The 23,171-nt window shown below is 35.1% G+C and overlaps 3 protein-coding genes across 3 annotated transcripts; 2 read left to right on the top strand and 1 right to left on the bottom strand.

Annotated features, from left to right (window-relative positions):
• Window positions 1-7,904: 7,904 nt before the first annotated feature.
• On the top strand, window positions 7,905-10,545 carry LOC137807928 (manganese-dependent ADP-ribose/CDP-alcohol diphosphatase-like). Its single transcript, XM_068608787.1, has 2 exons — window positions 7,905-8,124; window positions 9,138-10,545. The coding sequence occupies exon 2, from the start codon at window positions 9,169-9,171 to the stop codon at window positions 10,144-10,146; it is 978 nt and encodes a 325-aa protein (XP_068464888.1). The 5' UTR covers window positions 7,905-8,124; window positions 9,138-9,168; the 3' UTR covers window positions 10,147-10,545.
• A 61-nt stretch (window positions 10,546-10,606) lies between these two features.
• Window positions 10,607-11,883, bottom strand: LOC137807929 (high-affinity nitrate transporter 3.1). The gene is made up of 2 exons (XM_068608788.1): window positions 11,543-11,883; window positions 10,607-11,371 (listed from the first exon to the last, which is right to left on the bottom strand). Exons 1-2 carry the CDS (start codon window positions 11,670-11,672, stop codon window positions 10,878-10,880), a joined length of 624 nt encoding a protein of 207 aa, XP_068464889.1. The 5' UTR covers window positions 11,673-11,883; the 3' UTR covers window positions 10,607-10,877.
• Window positions 11,884-17,914: 6,031 nt separating this feature from the next.
• LOC137807921 (uncharacterized) lies at window positions 17,915-23,069 on the top strand. The gene is made up of 9 exons (XM_068608774.1): window positions 17,915-19,075; window positions 19,202-19,773; window positions 19,857-20,047; window positions 20,612-20,692; window positions 20,810-20,896; window positions 21,040-21,172; window positions 21,270-21,341; window positions 22,470-22,598; window positions 22,773-23,069. The coding sequence occupies exons 1-9, from the start codon at window positions 18,657-18,659 to the stop codon at window positions 22,898-22,900; spliced, it is 1,812 nt and encodes a 603-aa protein (XP_068464875.1). The 5' UTR covers window positions 17,915-18,656; the 3' UTR covers window positions 22,901-23,069.
• The last annotated feature ends 102 nt before the right edge of the window (window positions 23,070-23,171 follow it).

Genomic DNA, 23,171 nt, shown 5'->3' with positions numbered 1-23,171 from the left:
TTCAGTTGAGTTTCGTTCTTGGAGGAGGAGGATGGCTGTCGTTTAATTCCGACCCCTTGTCCCGCTGCACGAACACGAACAGAGTGTTCAGGTCGTCCAATTGCTTCAACCAAGATATCGTGACGACCTTCAGCAACAAATTTACCGTCGGATTCCAAAGAATCCTGCAAGAGTACACAAAAATCATATTTTCAATCATTAATATAATTAATGCTTTAAAAAAATGAAAATAACAAAAATAACTTACAATTTTTTCGATTATAACCCCGGATTGCTCAGAACTTGGTGCACTCGACTTTTTAATTCAGGCCCTCTTCCATTTTACATGGCGAAAAGGTGGTGATGGAGGAGAAGTAACCCCTGTTTCCACATTCTCAGCGTCCCCTGTTGAGATTTCTCCTTTTCCACCATCAGTGTTTGCTCAAGTTTTCGATACCCCGAACGAGACATAACGTGCGGGGTAAGATTCTTCAAAGCTATCTCTTGAGCTTTCTTCTGACTATCCTGTCATAATTGAAATAAACAAACTGAAGTAAATAAGATAAACTTATTAATGTTATATAAACAAAAAAGTTACTTCACTTACCATCCAAGCCTCATTTTCACGGCTTTCTCTAAAAAGACGCCATGTCTCTTCATCAATATGTTGGTACTTTAAACATGGATTTTTGTCTTTAAGGTCGCCAAAAATGTATCTCGAAGTCAGTCTTGACTTAAAGGTATGAAATTTGAGTCCGATATTGGATATAATCTTTGATCGAAGCGGTTCCACATCAGGAATTTCAAAGTTTGCCTGCAAAATAACATCAGCAAATTAAAATTAATCAATGAATATTAAAAAGCATTATATCAAAATGTAAAGCTTACCAGAACATCCTCCCAGATCATGTTCCGGTCGACCTCTGACACCTCATCCCATGAATTAATCAGAATGGAGAGCCTCTCACGAGAAACAACTCCAAGATAGCTCATAAACTCATATGCCTTAGGACCAAAAGCCACTCCAGTGTTGACGTCAATGTCAACACGTGTCTTCTCACCAGCAGCACGTCTCAAAGCGAGACGCTTCAATCTAGTAGGTCCTCTGCTGCCTCGTCCGGATCGAGGTTTGATTGGGGTCTGATCGTCATCCATGTCTCTGTTAAAAAAATTAGGTAACAAACATTAGTTAATCTGCATCGAATTAAAATCTTATAAAAATAATACATAAAAATGTAAATAAAAAATGCTTATTTACAGGTTGCATGGAGGTTGAAAGTTCATATGTAAATTCCTTCACTGTGGTCTTTACGGGTTGCATGTACATCATCAACTACATCGTCATCTTTATTAATTATCTTTGGTGTGAATGAACAAGGGTCACCATTTTCAATATCATCTATGGTTTCCCCTTGTTTTTTGCCGTGTAAAACGACATACCAATGTTCTGACGTAGGATCTTTCACGTAGAAAACTTGAGATGCTTGTTGAACCATTATAAATGGCTCATCTCGATACCCTATCTTTCGAAAGTCCACTAGTGTGAATCCTGAATCATCAATTTTAACCCCACTTTTATTGTCAACCCATTTACACTTGAAAACTGGAACGAAAAACTTAGTGTAGTCAATCTCCCATATCTCTTCTATAAACCCATAGTATGCCATTGATCCAAGTACTGGATTTGTATCTTTCGAAGTCGAAAACTGCATTGACTCGACTTCAAGAGTAACACCATAATTTTGAACTGTACTCTTTTCATCCATGGACTTCGTGTAAAATATACAATTATTCACTTCGTACGCTGTACATGAGATGACATCAAACTTCAATCCAGCAGCCAACCAGGTCAAGGTCTTTGATGCCGTTGAATCCTTGAACACCTCGTCTTTAAACCAAGGCATGAAAGTTCTATTATGTTCCATCAAGACCCATTTATCTGCTTGTCTTGGGTTATTTGCCTTCACAATGGCTTTATGAGCTTCTATGTATGGTACAACTTTATCTGTGTTATTCAATATGTACAAATGTGCTTGCAAGACTTCTGATCGAGATTTGCTTACAATATTCACACCATGTAAACATTTACTTGTAGAACGCCTGTGGTGCCATGAATTAGCTGGAACACCTATTGGATTTGCTTTTGTCATGTACTCTGAACAAAATTCAATACTTTCTTCAGCTATGTACCTTTCAATCATTGAAGCCTCTGGACGATAATGATTTTTCACATAACCTTTCAAAATTTTCATATACCGCTCAACAGGATACATCCATCTTAAGTACACTGGTCCACGCAATCTAACCTCTCTTACTAGATGCACAACTAGATGAACCATGATGTCAAAAAAAGACGGAGGAAAAAACATCTCCAATTCACACAAGATAACAACAATTTCATTTTGAAGTTCATCTAGTTTTGAGGGATCAATGACTTTACAATAGATGGAAGAGAAGAATGAGCACAAACGGGTTATGGTATGTCTAACATTTTTTGGTAAGATCCCACGGATAGCTACCGGCAACAACTGTTGCATCAAGATGTGACAATCATGAGACTTCAACCCAATTAACTTCAAATCTTGCATTGGCACTAGGCTCTTCACATTTGAGGAATGTCCTTGTGGCACTTTCACACCTTTTAGACATTGACAAAAACTAATTTTTTCATCTTTTGACATTGTGTAACAGGCTGGGAGCAAATATGTACGCTTACCCATTTCTATGAGTGCCAACTCGTCGCGTATGTTCATCTCAATCAAATCTAAACGAGCATTTAGACCATCCTTCGTCTTCCCGTTAATGTTAAGAAGTGTACCAATTAAGCTATCACACACATTCTTCTCAACATGCATTACATCTATACAATGTCTGACTTCTAACCTCGACCAGTACGGAAGATCAAAGAAGATTGATTTCTTCTTCCAAATATTTGTCACAGATGACTTTTTTTTTTACTTACCGAAGGTGTGGTCTATGTTATTTACCTTTTCGTAAACCTAAACACCGGTTAATGGAGTTGGTGGACCACTACCCTATTGGTGTCCATTAAAGGCTTTTTTCAACATCCGGTAAGGATGATGACTTCTAAGAAACCTTCGATGCCGAAGATATATTGTTTTCCTTCCATGTTTCAATTGTTGAGAAGCAGTGTCTTCTTCGCATATTGGACACGCTTTGTGACCCTTAACACTATAACCTGATAAGTTACCATATGCCAGAAAGTCATTGATGGTGCAAAATAACATGGCATGAAGCTTGAAAGTTTCATTAGCAAATCCGTCTAATACTTCGACACCCTGGTCCCACATTAACTTCAAATCTTCAATTAGGGGACTTAGATAAACATCAATATCATTCCCTGGTTGTTTCGGACCGGATATCATCATAGACAACATCATGTATTTTCGCTTCAAGCACAATCCAGGAGGTAAGTTGTAAATAACTAGTAATACAGGCCATGAACTGTGATTTGTACTCATATTACCAAACGGATCCATTCCGTCGGTAGCTAAACCAAGTCGGATATTTCTTGATTCTTTACCAAATTCTGGAAAGTCATCATCAAATTTCTTCCATTGAATAGAATCAGCTGGATGTCGGTACATGCCATCGCATTTCCTCTCATCTGCATGCCATCTAAGATTCTTAGCATCGTTTGGGTTTGCAAACAAACGCTTCATCCTTGGAATGATGAGAAGATACCACATAACCTTCATTGGGGGTCCATGCTTTTCCATGTCATCAATAGAATCATCATCTTTTTGTTTCAACTTATAACGTGATAACCCACACCTCGGACAACTTTTCAACAATTCAAAATCTTTCCGGTATAATATACAATCATTAGGACATGCATGTATCTTTTTGTACTCCATACCCATTGGACAAAGAATCTTTTTGGCCTCCTAATTACGATTAGGTAGACTATTTCCCTCTGGAAGCATATCCTTCAACAACTGGAGCATTTCCGTGAAGTTTTTATCAATCCATCCGTTTATTGCCTTCAAATTCATCAATCTTAACACCGTCAACAACCGTGTGAAGTTAGTTGATCCAGGATACAAAGGAGTCTCTGCATCTTTTGACATACTTTCATATCCATGCGCTTTTGCAAAACACTCAGCTCCCACATCATGAATCATGTCCTCCAATCGATCATCATCTCCATCATCGTGTACTGCTTCATCCATGGTAGAACCCACATATTCTTCAGTTACGGAAACACGTGGTAAATTTAATAATTCACCATGCCATGTCCAAGTTGTATAAGATCGAAGAAACCCATCACATAGCAGGTGTTCCCTCATGATATTCACATCCAGTATCCTTCCATTCAAACAGTTAACGCACGGACACCTGATCTTTGCTCCATCATGACCACTAATAATCGCGTTACGCTGCGCAAATTGTATAAATTCCTCTACTCCCCTTTCGTACTCATCACTTATACGAACAACATTAATCCAACCTCGATCCATTATATATTCTGGAATAGTTAGGATTTTCTAATAATTAGTATTCTATTCTATCTCACACATTTGCCGAGGGTCGAACACCCCCGGACTCAATCCAAACACGATAATTCTATTCTAAAAGTAACAATAACTAACATAACATAAAAATTTTATTAAAATGTAATTAACAACTAACTAAATATATATAATATAAATTTAAGAAAATACAAATTATATAATACAAATTATATAATACAAATTATATAATACAAATTATATAATACAAATTTATATATAATAATATATAAATTAATTGTTTCCGTAACTAATTTATTAAATTATATATAAATTATAATAAACAAAAATTCAAAATACACAGAAATATATAAACTATTAGTTATTAGCTATAAATTCCAAGTTGTATTAGTTATTAATTAAATATATATTATAATACAAAAAATTCAAAATTCAAAATACTAAATAAAAATTCAAAATATTAAATATAAATTCAAAATATTAAATACAAAACCAACCTTTCCGTCGTCAAGAAGATTGATGGTGATCGGAGTGGAAGACAATGGCGAAGGCGGCGGCGGAAGCTGTGGCGGTGGCGGAGCAGGAAAACAGCACCGAAAACAGTAACTTAAGTGCCACAAACAAAGTAAGGAAACGAAAATGACAATGGCAACGAAGTGAATAATGAATGATGCGAAAACGAAAACGAATGAGTGATGAAACTTACAAAACGCAGAGAGAAGAAACTGAACTGAGCGGAAAACGTTGAAACGAAGAGCGGAGAAGAGGAAAGTGAAAGTGAAAGTGAAACTAGTGGCGCGCTTCAAATTTTTAGGGTAAAATTGTTTTACAAATGCGGTTGTAGGGTAAGACCGCATTTGTAAATCATTTGAATTGATTTACAAATGCGGTCTTACCCTACAACCGCATTTGTAAAACAATTTAATTTCAAAAATGTCACCGCGTTTTTTATAAATGCGTTTAAACACTAAGCCGCACTAAATAAAGGATCATTGTTTTACATTTCTGTACTAGTGACTTTAAATAAATTTTCACATAAATTTCACTCTAAATTCACATTGGATTTCATGCGTCTCCACTAAATTATTGTTGTTTTGCTTGCACTATTTTACACAACTGAATATTGTCATTATATGTCACTACACCATCATGCACTTTTCACAACACACACCATTCACCATTATTTTAAGGCTAATGTCTTATTTCTTAAAGCGATAATTTAGCATGTAAAATGTTGCATATCTCTTTAATATGTAATTATATATCTTTATGAGGTGACACTTTATTTGTCAGGTTATCATTTAACAATGAAATCTCAATACAAAAAATTAAATAGTAAATTTTACATTATAATAATAAAAAATTAGAAACTAAAATAATAAAATAAATATATTATAGTAATCGATAATGTAGTGCGTGTTTAGAAGTTGGAAGCACGTTGCAACGCAGGTTCCCTTTCTTTTAAGAGGTGTCTGTATTTGTCAGTATCTACAAACCAATATCTGCCAACAATCATGCTCTGCATGCACTACACTATTTACCATTGCAATTAATTAAAATTTCATCTCAATTAATTTAGATCAAGTCATAAATTTAAATTCAAATTAAGTTCTAATTTCATCCGGTGTAATCCCACAATATTGGATACATGTGGTCTGTAACATTTTTCTTGTTTACATTAACATCTTTGCCAGAGTTGAAAGATAAATTAATCTAATATTACTTGTTGTTTACCTGATGTTTGATTAGAGAGCAAATAAACCTAAAATTCTGTTATGAGTTAAAATTATATTAAAAAAAATCAATATAGAAAATTATTCTACCTTTTATATCCAAAACCTAAAAACTATAAAGCTTCATTTAATATGGTTTAAAGTGTAAGTTTTAAAAGATTGTAGTGCCTATAAATACTTTTAGTTTTCAAAAATATATTAAATACTAAAAAAAAATTATGAAATAGAAATCAATTTTTACTGATCAAAATAATTAGTTATAATAGAAATTAAAATAGAGACCATTTTAAAAAAAAAATTGATTTCTAAATTAATTTATATTATTTTGTATTATTATTAAATAGTTTCTAAATTGGTATCTAATTAGTAACTAAGGTTTAACTACCAATTATTTAGTTTCTAAATTTGGTAGCAAAAATCTTGGTTGTTAATTAGATACCAACTTAGAAACTATTTAATAATAATAGAAAATAACATAAACTAATTTAGAAACTAATTTTTTTTTTAGTTTCTAAAATGGTCTCTAATTTAGTTACTATTGCAACTAATTATTTTGGTTTCTACAAATTGATTTCTATTTCATGATTTTCTTGTAGTGAAAACATATTTTTGGGTAATTTTTAATTTTGAAAACTACATTTTTCTAATTTTTAGTTTTAAAATAAACCAATTTAAAATATTTATATCTTGTTAAGATTAGTTTAAGAGAATGTTTATGTGGTGACAATAATAGTAATAATAATATTAAGCTGTTGATAATAATAGAAGTGAAAACAATAGAGTGTAACAATGAGGAAAGAGGAAATATGAAATAGTAGTAGTACTAAAACTAATAATAAATCTGATAACAGGGATAACTATACAAATAATAGTGTTATGACTATGACAGTGTTTGTACAAATTAGATTAATAATAATAATAATAATAATAATAATAATAATAATAAGAAGAAGAAGAAGAAGAAGAAGAAGAAGAAGAAGAAGAAGAAGAAGAAGAAGAAGAAGAAGAATATAAATAATTACAACAATGGTAGTGTTGATATTATGGTAATGATAATGATATAAACAAAAATTGTGATGATAATGGTAGAAACATCCTTATCAAAGATAATGAAATTATAATTTTTAATTCAAAATGAAATTCAAAAATTTTCCTTTATTTTTAAAATAAATATAATTTAAAAAATAATTTATTTTCATTTTTATTGGATGTATCCTATTTTGAAAATTTTATTTGAAAAAATGATGGTGAAAAATTGGCAACTACCTTTTCAAGACACTCTAAGTAAATATAGGTAATTAATTAGAGGGATATACAGTATTATTTATTTACATGAATAAAATAAATAAACTAGGAAAATAGGTTGTTGTGAAATCCTGACGAGAAATTGTTTTATTAACACAACTATTATGTTTTTATTTAAAAAAATATAAATATGTCGAAGTTATAATTTATAAATGAAACACATTTTGTAGTTTTATAATTAAAAAAGAAATATTTAAAAATTGAGTTTTGAATGTGATAAACGTGATAATATATAATATGTGAGTTGAAGAATAGGTAACAATAGGTTTTAGGAACTATAATTAGAAATAAAATAATGTAAGTATTTGGTAATATTAGATTTTATAGTTAGGAGGAGAGGTGGCATGAATGGGTTGGGAGAGAAGAAGAGAGAGAGAGGTGGAAACGGTGGCAGTCCCGTGTTTGTGACAACTGCAAACGACAATTGTAGCCCTTATATTGCATTAACTTTCCGATTTCCAATAACGCGAGTTCTTGACTCTGTCTCTCTCTTTTCACACCCCAGAGAGTTAGGACTTCCGATCTTCTTCCTTCATTTCACTTCCAAACAATCTCTCCAACCTCCACATTCCATCCTACTACCTCTCTTTCACTTTTTCCCCTTCCTATCTCAAGTACGCTCCCTCTCTTCTCTTCTCTTCATTTCAAACCATTTCTTTCGCTCTTATTTTCTTCTTCTAATGCATATTTCTCATCTTCTTCACGTATCTTACCTGCAAAATGGGCTATTTATACAAAGTTAACATCAAAATATTTCGGGGGCTCCATTCCATTTTGGTCATTTCTTCTGTTACATTGCCTGTTGTATTCATATACATACAATTACAATTCTTTAGGTGACTATATGGAATCTGTAATGTGAGATCATAAAAACCGAGTGTGTTATCGGGTTAAACCAATTTCTCTGTTTGTTTTTTTTTTTTAGCTTCTACACTATGATCTGTTTAGACCATATCTCTTCTTCTTTTTCTATGGTTCTGAAACTTGTTGCCAGAGGGTGCATCTGTACTTATTATGCCTGAATTTGAGATTGCATTTGCTCTTGTCTCAAACCGGTGGGCTTGTATAGAGGGAATGATGAAAAATGATATTTTTTTCAGGCTCTTTAGACTGTATACACCTTGTGACAAAACAGAGAGAGAGAGAGAGAGAAAATAGGATGAAGGGTGATAGATTTTAAAATTCGAGTGTGAACATATAGAGTTGAGGAATCTTGTTTTTTCCTTTTAGGAAATTCCAGACCCTTTTAAGGCAGGTCATGTTAGCAAATCAAGATTTATGGTTGATTGTGTTTCTTTCTATAGTTTCACTCCATCATTGCGAATTTTCTGACACTGATATAATATCTAATACCAAGAAAATTTGAAACTTAAAGGGCTAATCATAGACCAGTTTACTAACAGGTTGAGATGATTGGTTTCTGTATCCCCTTTGACACTTGATTTGCAAATCCTATCAAAAGTAGTATCTTGTAAATGATTAAAGTTGTTAAATTAATATCATTTCAAAAAGGTTTTGCATATGAAATGAATTTTCTATTTGAGATTATGCATACTCATTACTTCATCGTATACTGTGGATCGAAAATCCTATTTTGATGAAATTATTTATGCTGTATCTTCGATAGGAGCCTGTGGTGGAGAGTATAAACATACACTATGGGTTCTACTAACGGACTGGTTGCCGCAAAGGGGAAACAGCCTCTATTTTCTTTTGGATTGATATCTGACGTGCAGTATGCTGACATTCCTGATGGTAGGTCATTTCTTGGTGTTCCACGTTACTATAGGCACAGCATTCTTGTGTTACAGAGAGCAGTAAAAGAATGGAATGCTAATAAGAAACACAAGTTTGTGATAAATTTGGGAGATATTGTTGATGGATACTGTCCAAAAGATCAATCTCTTAGCACTGTAAAGAAAATTGTGGATGAATTTGAGATGTTCAATGGACCGGTGTATCATTTGATTGGCAATCACTGCCTTTACAATCTGCCTCGGAGTAAGTTGCTTCCATTATTGAAGATCCAGAGTTTTGGAAGCCATGCTTACTATGACTTCTCGCCAGTTCCAGAATATAGATTTGTAGTCCTTGATGGCTATGACATAAGTGCAATTGGCTGGCCTCAAGATCATCCAAAAACGTTGGAGGCCTTGAAATTCCTGCGGCAAAAGAATCCGAACGATGACAAGAACAGTCCAACAGGTTTGGTGGGCCTTGAAAGAAGGTTTCTTATGTTCAATGGGGCTGTTGGAAAGGAACAAATGGAATGGTTGAGTAGTGTTCTTCAGGAAGCAACAAAATTGGAACAGAAGGTAGTGATATGTTGCCATATGCCTCTAGATCCTGTTGCATCATCCAATGAGGCATTGTTATGGAATTATGATGAAGTGATGAATTTGATACACAGATACACTTGTGTGAAGTTGTGTCTATCTGGACATGATCACAAAGGAGGATATTCCATCGATTCCCATGGAATTCACCATAGAGTTATTGAAGCTGCCCTGGAATGTCCAGCTGGAACGGACGCGTTTGGATATGCTGAAGTTTTTGACGACAGAATATCACTTTATGGTACGGGCAGAATGCTAAGTACAGACATTTATTTTCACTCTTCAGCAGATTTGAGATGACAAGATGTTGATGTTTGTGAGACACCTAATCATTTATTGATAGTGGAGAATACTGTGGTCCTCGCGCAAATCCAATTCAATCCACGTGGAATTAACTTTCTAAGTAACGGAAGTGGAATTACTTGGCTGAGTTAGCTAACCTCATAGAAAGTTCACCCATCAACCACGTTCTACTTGAGTGTTTCCCTCCCTTCTGGAACAGACAAAGATTCTAAAAGCATGAACAAACGCTGGAGCTTTCCTCATAAATGATTTATCTATGAAATTTTTTATTGCTTTTGTATAACTATTAGGATGTTTTTCTCGATGAAGTAAAGTGAAAATCCCTTTAACTTACTGTAATAGTTATACTTTTTTAGTACTTTTGTACAATGAAACTGCAAATTTGACTGCTTCCTATGTAACTTCTCACCCTACTTACTTCACATAATACTTAAAAAAAAAGAGTAAAGTCTAACTCTGGGGCCATGTAATTTGACTTTCATTATTTTTTTTACTTTGGTAGTATGCTACTAAAATGACCATATCCTAATCACATACATAAAATGATCATGCCCTCTTCTTCATATTACAAGCTTAGGGGGAATCACGCTCCTCATTGTGGTGAAACTTAGTTGCACTAAAGATAACTGACTATTGAGAGGGAAAAACAGGTCCCTCACGATTTATTAATGACCACGATGAAATATGTAAACCTGACACGTTTTTCTCGTGTGTGTGTGTTGACTCAATCACTTCCGGGAAGAAGCCTTTCCCTGTCGCTTCTCAATATAGAAGAACACAAAGAGAGACACGACGGAGAAAGCACTGAAGCAAATGGAGCAGATATCAAGGGACGCGTGGCGCCCGCTGATTGAGTTGATATCAAACAAGTTGCTGCTCTTCTTCGCGTCCGTCGTCTGCCCAAAAGCCACTTCCTCGTCGTTAGAGTTAAACGCGTAGGCGCGTACGAAGTACGTGGCTTTGGGTATGTCCTTCTCGATCACCCACTCGAACCTCTGCACGGTTTTGTTGGAAGCGTCGTAGGGTTTGGCCACGATCTTGTGCTGGCATGTCTTGTCCCTGGAGAGCTCCTCCTCGGTCTTTCTCCACGCGCGGTCCTTTTGGCTAATGGGCGCGTAGCACAGCTTCACCTTAATGGTTTTGTAGGCAGAGTCTGCTCCAGTTGATACGGTCTTGTTCAGAGCCCATGTCACGGTGATTTTGTCTGTTCCAGCCTCCAGAACTGTATAATGATTAACACCGTCAGATTGAGTTTAACATAAAGGAGAGTGAATTTCACAACCCAATTCGTAAAATCCATAAAGGAATGAAATTTAACAATTTGAAAGTTTTTCTTGATAAAAACATATAGTTTGATGGTGGGGGGTATCTGAGAAGGGATGATTTTACTGACCTTGTCCCTGCTTGGGGGAAGCTGTGACATCAAGGGTGTTTTTGAGGGAAGAAAAGTGAACCTTTCCATAGCAACTTCCAGCCAAACAGAAAATTAGAAGTGATGCTACCACAAGCCCATGTGCTGCCATTTTTTTCTGAGTTTCCACAAACAAGCTTTTCTGATAGTGTAGAGAGTTGGGACTTGAGAGAAGAGCTAAGAAATATTGGAGAGATATTCTTAGAATGTGTGGGGATGAACTGACTTGAAAGCCTTTATATAAAACCCAATTCCATAAAATAATGGGAAATCAAAACAAGTTGAATTTTGATAAATGGTGAGGACAAGTCAAACTATAGCATAAAAACAATAGGGGAAACAAGCAAGTGGTGAAGATATCATTTGAATTTTCAAAAAAAATAATATCCTTTGAACAGTTTGAAAGGCCATTGAGATGCTGCAGCAGGTGATCGTACTGATATAGTTGGTTAAGACGAGTGTATTTGGCCATTAGCAAAATTTAGTATGCCTTTTATTAGTTGACTTTGTCATTTATCTTTTATTTTTTCTTCTACTACCCAACTACTTGGAGTTTATGATGAACACACGGAAGTACATAATATAATGCATTTACATCTCAAAACTAGGAATATATTGTATAAAAGTTTTGCCCTATATTCCCAGCATGTTCAGTTCCAACTTCTTACAAAAACCAAATATCAGTGCCCACCACATTATCTGATATCACTTTTTCTTCTTGAAAAATCCTCTGTGAACTTCGAACTGCTCTTTATATTTAAATTTTTAAAAATATAAAAAATACCTAAATCTAGTATTATTTAAGAAAGAAAAACAACTAATTTGACTTATTATAATTCATGTTAGCGATGAATGAATATAAAATATTTTAATCTACATTAAAAATTTGTTTTAACACGTAAAAATTCTCACAAAGTCCATTTCAACCATTTTATTTATTACAAATATTAGAAAATCTAAAATTTAAATTAAAAATAAAAACAAATTTTACATTTAAATAAGACGAAAAATATATTTAAGAAGAAAAACTATTGCTCCTTTAGAATGAGAATAATGTTTAATATTTGTGTTTGTCCCCTAACGTGTGAGAAGGGGCATGCAAAAATAAGAAGTTGGTATTGAATATTGGGATTGCGAACTTAACGTAAGCAAAGTGAGAGCTATTCACCTATGGAAAAGCCAATAGAATACCCAGAATTAACAATTTGTACAATTATTTCTCCAACTCTCTCTCTTTTACTTATATCTGAGAAGGTTGACATTTCACTTTGATTCATAGCTTTACATGAATTGAGCGAATTGAAAAAATCCCAATCAGGCTACGTCCTATTCCCATCCTTTTAAATTCAAAATACATTCTTTTTTACTCAAATCTTTATATCTTTACAATAATACTTTAGTTTTTCAAATATAAATTAATACAATTTTTATTTTTTTTATATCTTATGTACCACATACATATATTGAGATACATAATTCTAAAAAGAAAAAAATTAAACAAGATATAAAAAAGAAAACTCATAAATTCATTAGGTTGAAATTAAAGTTTTCGATAGAAAGTGGTATTATGATATTTATATAAGTTGTAAATTGGAGAAGGGCGAGGAATGAGTTACATGGGTTGTTTTTTTATGGAAGGTGGTGCGAGGATAAGGTTGTAATCAAGGACAAAGTCAGGGATTACTTCGAAGACAGGTTCGTCAGGAACGAAGCTTGTACGGTTAGATTGGACAATGTAATGTTTAATTCTATTTCTGAAGCTGATAACGAGTTGTTGGTTGGTGACTTCACTGAAGAAGAAATAAGAGTTGCGGTGTGGAATTGTGACAGTTCAAAGAGTCCTGGTCCTGACGGATTCAATTTTGGTTTCTTAAAGTTCTGCTGGGAAATTTTAAAGTTGGATGTGGTGTCAGCAGTGAAGGATTTCGCCTCCAAAAGTCATTGGCCTAGGGGTTCAAACGCTTCTTTTCTCTGTCTTGTCCCGAAAGTAGAAAACCCTCAGCAACTCGGCGAATTCAGACCTATCTCGTTAGTGGGTTGTCTGTATAAAATTATCTCAAAAGCATTGTCTCTACGCTTGAAAAAGGTAATTAGTAAAGTTATCGATATGAGACAGTCGGCTTTCCTTGAAGGTAGGGGTTTGTTGGACAGTGTGTTAGTAGCTAATGAGGTGCTGGAGAAATATAAAAGAAAGAGGAAGAGTTGTGTGTTCTTCAAAGTCGACTATGAGAAGGCGTATGACTCGGTTAGTTGGGATTTTATTTATTATATGCTTGATTGGTTGGGTTTCTGTGCTAAATGGATTCGGTGGATAAAATGTTGCTTAGAATCTGCTTCAGTTTCTGTGTTGGTGAATGGTAGCCCAACTAGGGAATTTACTCCTAGGAAGGGACTTCGCCAGGGTGATCCGCTAGCTCCGTTTCTCTTCCTTTTAGTAGCAGAAGGGTTGGCTGGAGTCTCTAGGATGGCAGAGGAGAAGAGTTTGATTGATAGTTTGGAGGTCGGAAGAGCTAGAGTGAAGGTGAATATGTTGCAATATGCTGATGATACTTTATTCTTTTGTGAAGCTAACACCAAAAGTATCTTCAACATTAAGGCGATTTTGCTCTGTTTTGAGCTTGCTTCTGGGCTTAAGGTGAATTTCTTGAAAAGCAGATTGGGCTGATTGGGGTTGGATTCGAGCTCGCTACAACGTTTCGCGGCTATTCTTAATTGTAATGTGATGGTAACTCCCTTTGTTTACTTGGGTTTACTAGTAGGAGGGTGTCATAAGCGCGGCGCTTGTTGGAACGGGGTGGTTGAGAAAGTCCAGAGTAAACTAGCTAGGTGGTAAGGCAGGTGCTTGTCGATTGCAGGGAGAATTTGTTTGATCAAATTCTTTGGTGGTTGACAAGTTAGTTCAGATCCAAAGGAATTTCCTTTGGGGGTGGGGCTCTGATGGAAGGAAGATTGCTTGGGCTTCTTGGGATAAGGAGTGCGAGCCTCGGGATTTTGGAGGTCTTTGGAATCATTGCTCTTAGGATTTTTAACTTGGCGTTGTTAGGAAAGTGGATTTGGAGACTGGGGACGGATAATGGAGGTTTGTGGAAAGAGATCCTCGTTTCTAAGTACGGAGGTTGGAGAAGTCTGAGAGAAGATAGTAGGTCTAATAGGGGTTCTCTCTGGTGGAAAGATCTGAAGGAGGTGTGGAATTCAGAGGGTTGGGGCGGAAGTTTTGAAGATGGGGTTAAGTGGAAAGTGGGGGACGGTAAGGAGATATCTTTCTGGGAGGAAAATTGGTTGGGTTGCGGTAATTTGAAGGGAGTTTTTCCAAGACTTTTCTCTATAAGTTCAGCCAAAGACGCAAAAGTGGCTGAGCTTGGTTATTGGTATAATAGTGTTTGGGTGTGGAATCTGGAATGGTGCAGATCCTTTTTCGACCGGGAGAAGTCTTTGGTGGAACAACTAGTTCAGTTATTGCAAGAGGTGAAGTTGACTCTGGGGGAGGCAGACTGTTGGGTTAGGAAGGTTGGGGAAAGTCAAATTTTCTCAGTCAACTGTGCCTATGTTCAGGTAAGGCGGGGTAGAGGAGGGGAATTTTCTCCTAAGCACAGTAAGTTGTGGAGGTGTAAAGTCTTGTCTTCTGCTTTGTTCACTGCTTGGAGGGTGGTGGAGAATAAGATTACCTCAAGGGTTAATTTGGTAAGGCGTGGAGTGACGGTGGAAAATTCCTTGTGTTGTTTGTGCGGGGAGGAGGAGGAGTCGTCGTGTCACTTGTTCTTTGTTTGCAGGTTTGCTTGGCGTATCTGGTGTTTGTGCTTTGAGTGGCTTGGAGTGTCGTTTGTTTTTCACAAGGACCCTAAGTCAAATTTGGCACAATTCAGGATGAGTCAGACTTCTGTTTCGGTTAACGACGTTTGGGGTTCAATTTGGGTTGGCATTGTGAGCGAAATTTAGAATATTAGGAACTCGGTCATCTTTAAAAGTGGAGTGGCAGATGTGTCTGAGGTGTTCACTTCAGTGCAAGTTAAGGTATGGTCTTGGATTCATGCGAAATCTCGTTTTTCTTATTTCCCATATTCTAGTTGGGTTTTAAATCCTTTGGATTGTATGAGGTTGATTATGTAATGTTGGGTAGTGTTGGTCTGGTAGTCCATTTGACAAACTGGTAGACAGGCGTTCTAATAGGAGTTATTGTCAGGTATTTATGTATAAGGGTTGGACCACCCCTGAAGTGGTCCCTATTTATTTATTTATTTATTTTATTGCTGATAAAAAAAAAGTTTCTGAATATAATTTTATTATGTAAGGAGAGACAAATATTTAAATTCATCTCTTTTTTATTATTCTTTTTATTTTAGAAGTCCTTGTAGAAAAAACTTGTTCAAAAAATTTGATAAACATAATTAAAATATATATATATATCTATTCATTCTATTGCATACTTTAATGAAATGCTTTTTATTTACGTAATGAAAACGTATTTCCATTGCACATTCTGTGAAGATACATAACAGGGTGCTTCTTCCTGCACGTCCATACCTTCTTGTGTCACCCCCATAAGTTTTTCATATTCCAAAAATATCCTTCTCAATATTCTGGATTACATAATCTGGAAGTCTCCAAAATTAGCTTCCAGATTATGTAATCCGGAAGTCTTTTTGTGATTAGCTTCCAGATTACATAATCCGGAAGTCTTTTCTATACATAAGATTAGCTTCCGGATTATGTAATCCGAAAGCTTTTTTTTCAGATGTGTTATTAGCTTCTGGATTACATAATCCGGAAGTCTTTTCTAAATATGAAATTGACTTCCGGATTATGTAATCTAGAATATATCCGGATTACATAATCGATAGGCTTATTATTTCAAATCCAAGGGGTGGAAAAAAAAGGATAGAATGGTATTTTCACATTTAGTATGGGGGTGGCAGAAAAAGGTATGGAGGTGTAGGAAGAAAGAGTCTACATGGTAATATGTTTTTGTTGGGCTTGTGTCGATGCTATATTTTTCTGGTCCATTGGGTTCTTTTCATATAAGTATTGAAGGCCTCAAACATGTTTTTTTTCTGACAAATTAAAGGCTAATTCTTCCTGCACCCAACCCATCCACTTCTAAATTTTCAAAATTGTCTTGTGGAATTGAAAATCTTAAACACAAAAAGATACATTTTGGAAAAGAAAATTTGAAATAGATTTTTATATTTTGAAAATAAAATTCTAAAATAGAATTGGAAAAAAAAAATTCATTTTGAAAAAGCAATTATTGAATAAAAAATACATTTCGGAAAACAAAATGTGATATATTTGGAAAACGGATTCAAAAATTTAGAAAATTATTCCATAAATTCAAATCAAGGAACATATTATGAAAAAAAATATCATATAAGGGTATTTTTGTCAATTCATATAAGAATTGGGTGCATATTACAATTTATTGGGTGTAGAGAGTAATTGTCCAAATTAAATTAAGAAAAAATCCACTGAAAATATTCGGGCAAATGTTCCCTGTAACCAACCTTTTATTGAAAATGATAAAAATACCCTTAAAAAATAACATTAAAAAAAAGTGTAAATAAAAATTACTTTCAAAACCTTTTATTTAGATATCTAGAATACATTTTTGAATTCCAGAAATTTTTAACCAGAATGTATTTCAATTTTATATTTTGGATTTTTTTATCCATAATGTATTTTTTTTATTTTTTAATATCTGAAATTTTAAATCCGGAATAAGGATAATTTTGGAAATTTAGAAAAATGATAGGGTGTAGGTAAGAATTGATATGTTACAGTAAGAAATTGCCAAATATTTGCTTGGAGTTTGTAAGTGGGTTTTAAGAAAATAGGCCTATACTTAAACATGTAACATGTTTTTTAGCCAAGGTACCTCTTTCTTATCGAAAAATAAAAGGAATGACACCCATAGAAAAATACATAATTTTTATTTAGAGATCATTCCTCTCTGATTTCAATGCATAATTTTTAGAAGCATGACTTACAAATAAGTAAAAATTGGTCCTAACATCAGAAAAGAAAAGAAAAAACTAATGTCCTTTAATAATTAAATTCATACCGAAAATTCTTATTTTATTTGTTTTTCAATATTGATTTTAAACTGGGCAATATATACACAATTTTGTATACTTATACAACAAGTTAGAACTATAACTTTGCTAACCTATGACCTATACGGTTGGATAATGAATGAATTAATATAAAAAAAAAGGGAGTTATAATAAAAAAAATTGACAAATGCTTTTCATCATGATTATTTTATCAAACACTACTGAAGAACATATGTTAATGTTGCTCAAATAAAAAATTTAATCATATTTTGCTCATAAGATCGAGGTTATTGTATTTAACTTTTTTGTAGACAGTTTTCAAGCAATATTCTTTGTATGGTTTTGCTAAAAAAAACAAGGTGAAGGAAGCCTGTCAATAATGGACAAAACTAGGCAACAATGATCGGTTTACAGATGCGAAGAGCTGACTATTTCATAATCAAGAAGATGGATCTCTTCAATGTAACGATTGGCTTGAAGTCTAGGATTTGATGGAGAAACAAGAAAAGAAGGTGGGTGAGTGATGCACCTGGACTCACCATGAACAATAAATTTTACTCCAATCTCTTGATTCCTTTGACCTACTGATTAGCACTGTCTTTTCCTGAACTCTAATTTTCTAAAACTTCTGCTTTTTACTACATTAATTGTTCATGCAAATTCAGTTATCACTTATCCAATATAATTAACAATAATGATGCCGTCTACCTAGTTAAGCCGGTATCTGAGAGCTACACCATGAAACTTTACTCAAGCTTGGGTTGGACAAAATAGAAGCTGAAGTTGGAATTGAGCTCTTCTCCTTCTACTCTCTTTCTATCTCTTATCCATAAAATAAAATATAAATATATACAAGACAGCCCCAGCGCCGGCCAATTCTTTGCATCCACAGTCAAAACTGATGTTTTCTATGTTACCACTATGTTTCTGTCCATCTTTAAAACTCAACACCCCAAAATCCCCAAATCTGACAGAAAATTATAAGCAATTTTTTAGTCTTCTCATAGTTAATCTTAAGGCAGCACGTACTAGTGGGTGGCTCAGAATTAATGGATCGAAGGTTGGGCAGAGAAACCAAAGGGTCTCTAAGCCTACAAAAAAAGATGGCGGAGGCACGGCGTAGGGAGAACACGGCGCCGGACCTCAGCGACTTCATGAACGACATGTTTTTCGGGACAGTGGATCACGTGGACGACAAAGCCTACGACCTCACAGGTAATAAAGGAGTGAGCGTGGAGGAGGATGAGGAGGAGGACGAAGGGTTCGACGACAGCACTAGAAGCAACAGTGCAAGGTTGACGCAAGAGTGGCTACAAGAGGCACGACTAGTCATGGGTTCCTCTCCTAACCGCTGTGGCTCTCCGGGTCGTCTTTCAGGGTCCCCAAGGTTTGCAGCAGCACAACCACCCTCACCCCTTTCCTCGTTGGACCACAGAGACTCTCTCTCTAGAACTAGGTCTGCACGAAGGTAATCAGAATATTTAAGCAAAATCGTAAGACTCAGTTATAAATGTTTCACTGAAGAATAATATTTTAGATCAATGGCGCAAAATAATAATGGTAATAATGATAGATGATAATGTGAATGAAGCAGATACAGAACAGGGGTAGGGATCAGTGATGAGATACTGTCGAAAACAGCAAGACACACTCGTAACAAATCCGACACTTTCGCTCAACCTTCATCGGATGGATCCCCTGCAACGGCCGTCCACAACTGGTTCTCCAACATCCTCAAACCGACCAACAACAATAACACACAACCACCTCCTTCTCCTCCAGATTCTACCCTTTTAACATCTCTCCCTCCACGTCAGCATCATTCTCGAAAGTCACGCTTCCAAACCGAGCCCTCTGCTGCTCCTCACTCGCAGGGGATCCAACCTCCCAACTCCAGGCGAACCTTCAAGACTTCTGCGCCGGAGAATCCGAGGGAGGATTCCATTCCTCTTTCGCCGCCCAGGAACCTCGTCGAGTCCGCTCACCGGAGGACCATATTGTCTTCGACGTGCTCGCGGGAGAGGATGGCGTCGAGGCATGTTGTCACCAAGGGAGAGGAAGCATGCCTCAACGGCTTTCTCAAAGACCAGAGGACCTTGCTGCAGAAAATCTCCACGGGAGAGTGCCATGCAAACGCGCAAATCGTGCTTTCTGGGCCTTCCAACGGTTGGTGATGAGCGTGTTTTTTTTTTTTGTGACGTGGGAGCTTTGCTTTGGAGAGTGATTGACTTTGTCTTGGGGCGGTGCAGGCACGGCGTCGATGGTGGCTGCCATTTGCCACGCCTGGGTCTTGGATTACCGGCAGAGAGAGAAGGAAGGTGGCGTGGTGGTAGCGCCTGTCATGAATGTGAAGCGTGGCTCCATGTGGAAGCTGAAGCAGGCTGCGTGGCTATTTCACCATGCTGGTCTTGATGCCACCTCGTTGCTTTTCACTGATGAGGTTCCGTTCAAAATTGATTCAGATTTTATCCGTCTTTTCGTTAGTTTTGGCATGAAAAAGTTTATTCGACTTAAAATATATATGGTACAGAATATGCATAAAAGTAAAGGTTATTTTCCTTATCCTTATCTTAAGTTTGGGCTCTTACATGAAAAGATGTAAGTTTTAGTCCCATGTAGGCCTAAGTTTTCTGGGCTATGAAAATAGAGAGTAAAATTTCAAATAATATGAAAATATATCAAAGTTGTTTTTGCATGGACAAGACTTTGACAGTGTGTGATGAATTCATACATATGTTCCATACTTTTTAGCTTTTATTTGTCAGATGCATGTACGATTTATATTCCTCCACACAAAGTAACTGCAGCTCTTCTCTTTGTTTATTTGATATATTATTTGATAATTATTTAGATTAGACATCACTACTGAAATTATCTCAAACTTGATATATTATTTGATAATTAAAGATGTTTGGACTCTGGAGGACATTGTACGTATGATTAGTAGGTTCAAGCTTGATGTGTTTTTCTTAGTTTGGTGAACTGACACTGAATTTGTTTGCAGGTGGACATGGAAAGCCTTTTGATGACTGGCCAACTGAGCGTCCTCGTGGTTGGACAAGATGTCTTGAGCACTACTGGCGAGGTTGGATTATCAATTATTGATGAATCTAAAAATCAATTTTAAAATCAAGTTTGATCCCAAGGCAATGTGCCCAGATGAATTTTAGAATTAATTTTATCTGTTATTTTGATTTTCAAGGTTGGATCCCAATGCACGGTTGTTACTGATAATTACTGTGAGGATGCCTATGATTTACTTGAAAACCCTGTGCTGAAGAAACTATTGGTAAATTTATGGTGATCTTAGTTTCCAGCCAAATTTGTGGCACCACTGATTTACTTTATCAAAAGATGCTTCTGAAAATTATTAAAGACTGGTTTAGTTTGAAGTGGCTTTGGTGTTGAACATTGCTTGTATTTATTTTGCAGCTTGCCGGTATTCTGCTGGACACACAGAATCTAAAATCATCTGCGGCAATATCGATGACAAGAGATGCAGAGGCAGTCCAGTTGTTATTGGCTGGCTCAGCCCCAAATTACAGATATGCATTATTTGATCAATGTCAGTTCATGTTTCTCTTCTCTGTATTAAAATTGAGTTATTGTGATTTTATTGATTATTAAGTTCAATGAATAAAGTTGTTTTTGGTTCCTTGAAGTGATGCAAGACCAGAAAACGGCTTCTTTTGTCGAAGCTTTGAACCATAACTACGGCAAGTCTCCTGATGAAAGTAAGTATCTATTCTAACATTTTCATACACAGTATTGGCTGCTTTTCTAAATTCCAAAATGTATAAGCATGACCTTTTGGTCTTCCTGTTTTTGAAATTGCAAAATTCAAGAAACTGTGAAACTTCTTTATGACCTGAAATCTTCAGTAGTAAGTGCAATTGATGGACTACGCTATATTTTTTTGGTACAAGAATTATCTTGTCAAGTTGTTGGATAGAGACTGAGTATGATTTTGACAAGCCAATGGAATTAAGAATGTGACAATGTGATTTCAATTCTCAATAATGTCAATTCCACTCACAATGCTGCATAGATCTACATTAGGACTAAACGGGATTTTTATACTGATATATTTTTTTTAAATTGGTGATCGAAAGTGAAGAAGTAAAAAAAAATTATGAAGGTGATTTTAAAATAGAAAATAACGTTATTTGTACTAGTTGAAAAAAAGTAAAAAATAGTAAAAAAAAGTGATGATTTTTATCTATTATTAGTAGTTGTATTTATTATTTTTAATGTCATTTATTTATAATAGAAAAAATAAACACGTATAATCAGAGTTACATAATTAATTATTGACAAACCCAATAAAACACTTATTATCTTGTGCAATATAATCTATTATGTTTATTTTGTAAGCAAATTTTTACTCAACAATGTCGGAAAAAAACTTATCTGTGATACCTTCCCTTTTCTTTTCTTTACAAATTAGCTAATCTAAATCACAAAAATCCTATCTGATCTGTTCCTGGAACCTGAAGCTAAAAAAACATAAAAGATTTATGTGGAATGTCACAAGGAGGAAACCAGTGTTGTCCAGTTCTTTTGAGATGTTCATGCTAATTAATACTTTTCCATCTCCTACTTTTCGACTACAAAAGGATTAATTTGGACAAGGCTTTTAATACCATGGATATGGAACCTTGATTATTTTATAAACAGGGCTACAATATTATATATACACTAGTAATTACCCTGTTAATGAAGATAATAACAGCGGTTTTTCATAGTTTGAGCATTATAATATGTAGCTACAGAGCGATATATCTGGTTGAAATGCTACTGATATTTTGCAATCGATTCTCTCAACAGTTAAGAGTAGTTTTTTTATCCTTCGTAAATTATAGGTGAAGAAAACAGTGAAGGAAACATGAAGAATAAAGTTGGCGAGAGAAAGTCAAGCTCTATATCAAGTTCAAAAACAAATTCCTTCGACACAAGAAGTTCTAAAGCTTGCAAGGTTTCCCCAAATCCAGGTTACATTTCATTCTCTTTCCTTATATTCCCTTTATTCCCATTATGGCTTTTTAGTTATGTTTACATATTTTGAACTCCTGATTTCATCAATGAAGTTCCGCTACTTAATGAACACATACTCAGTAATTGGCCTTTTCCATCTATGAATATGATGACATAAACTATTCTTGCAGTCAAACTCGTTACGCCACCTTTGCTATCTCCTTCTCTGCCACCAACACCACAACATGCGGAAAAGGAGGTCCCACGTGGGAAAAACAAGTTCTTCTTGGCAAGGTGGTTTGGTTTTGGTTCAAAATGAATACATCTCATCATCCATGTATGCCATTGCCAACTTAATTTTTGCAAATTCTTCAAATACACAGTGCTTCTACTATGTCCTATTATCTTTTCAATTTTTATTAATCATTTTTTACTCTAATGGGCAATTGTGAAAGAACTTTAAATGACTACTATATCTTTTTCATCAACATACTTCACTTCATCCTAATTTGGCTTGGCATGAAAATAAATAAAGTTTGGTCAAAAATTAATTTCGACCATTTCCAAATAATACAACTTTGGATTCAGTG

This window comes from Phaseolus vulgaris, chromosome 3 (genome assembly GCF_000499845.2).
Source record: "Phaseolus vulgaris cultivar G19833 chromosome 3, P. vulgaris v2.0, whole genome shotgun sequence".
NCBI classification, from domain to species: Eukaryota; Viridiplantae; Streptophyta; class Magnoliopsida; order Fabales; family Fabaceae; genus Phaseolus; species Phaseolus vulgaris.
Note: the sequence above shows the minus strand (reverse complement) of the source record. Positions and strands in the feature narration are given on the sequence as shown.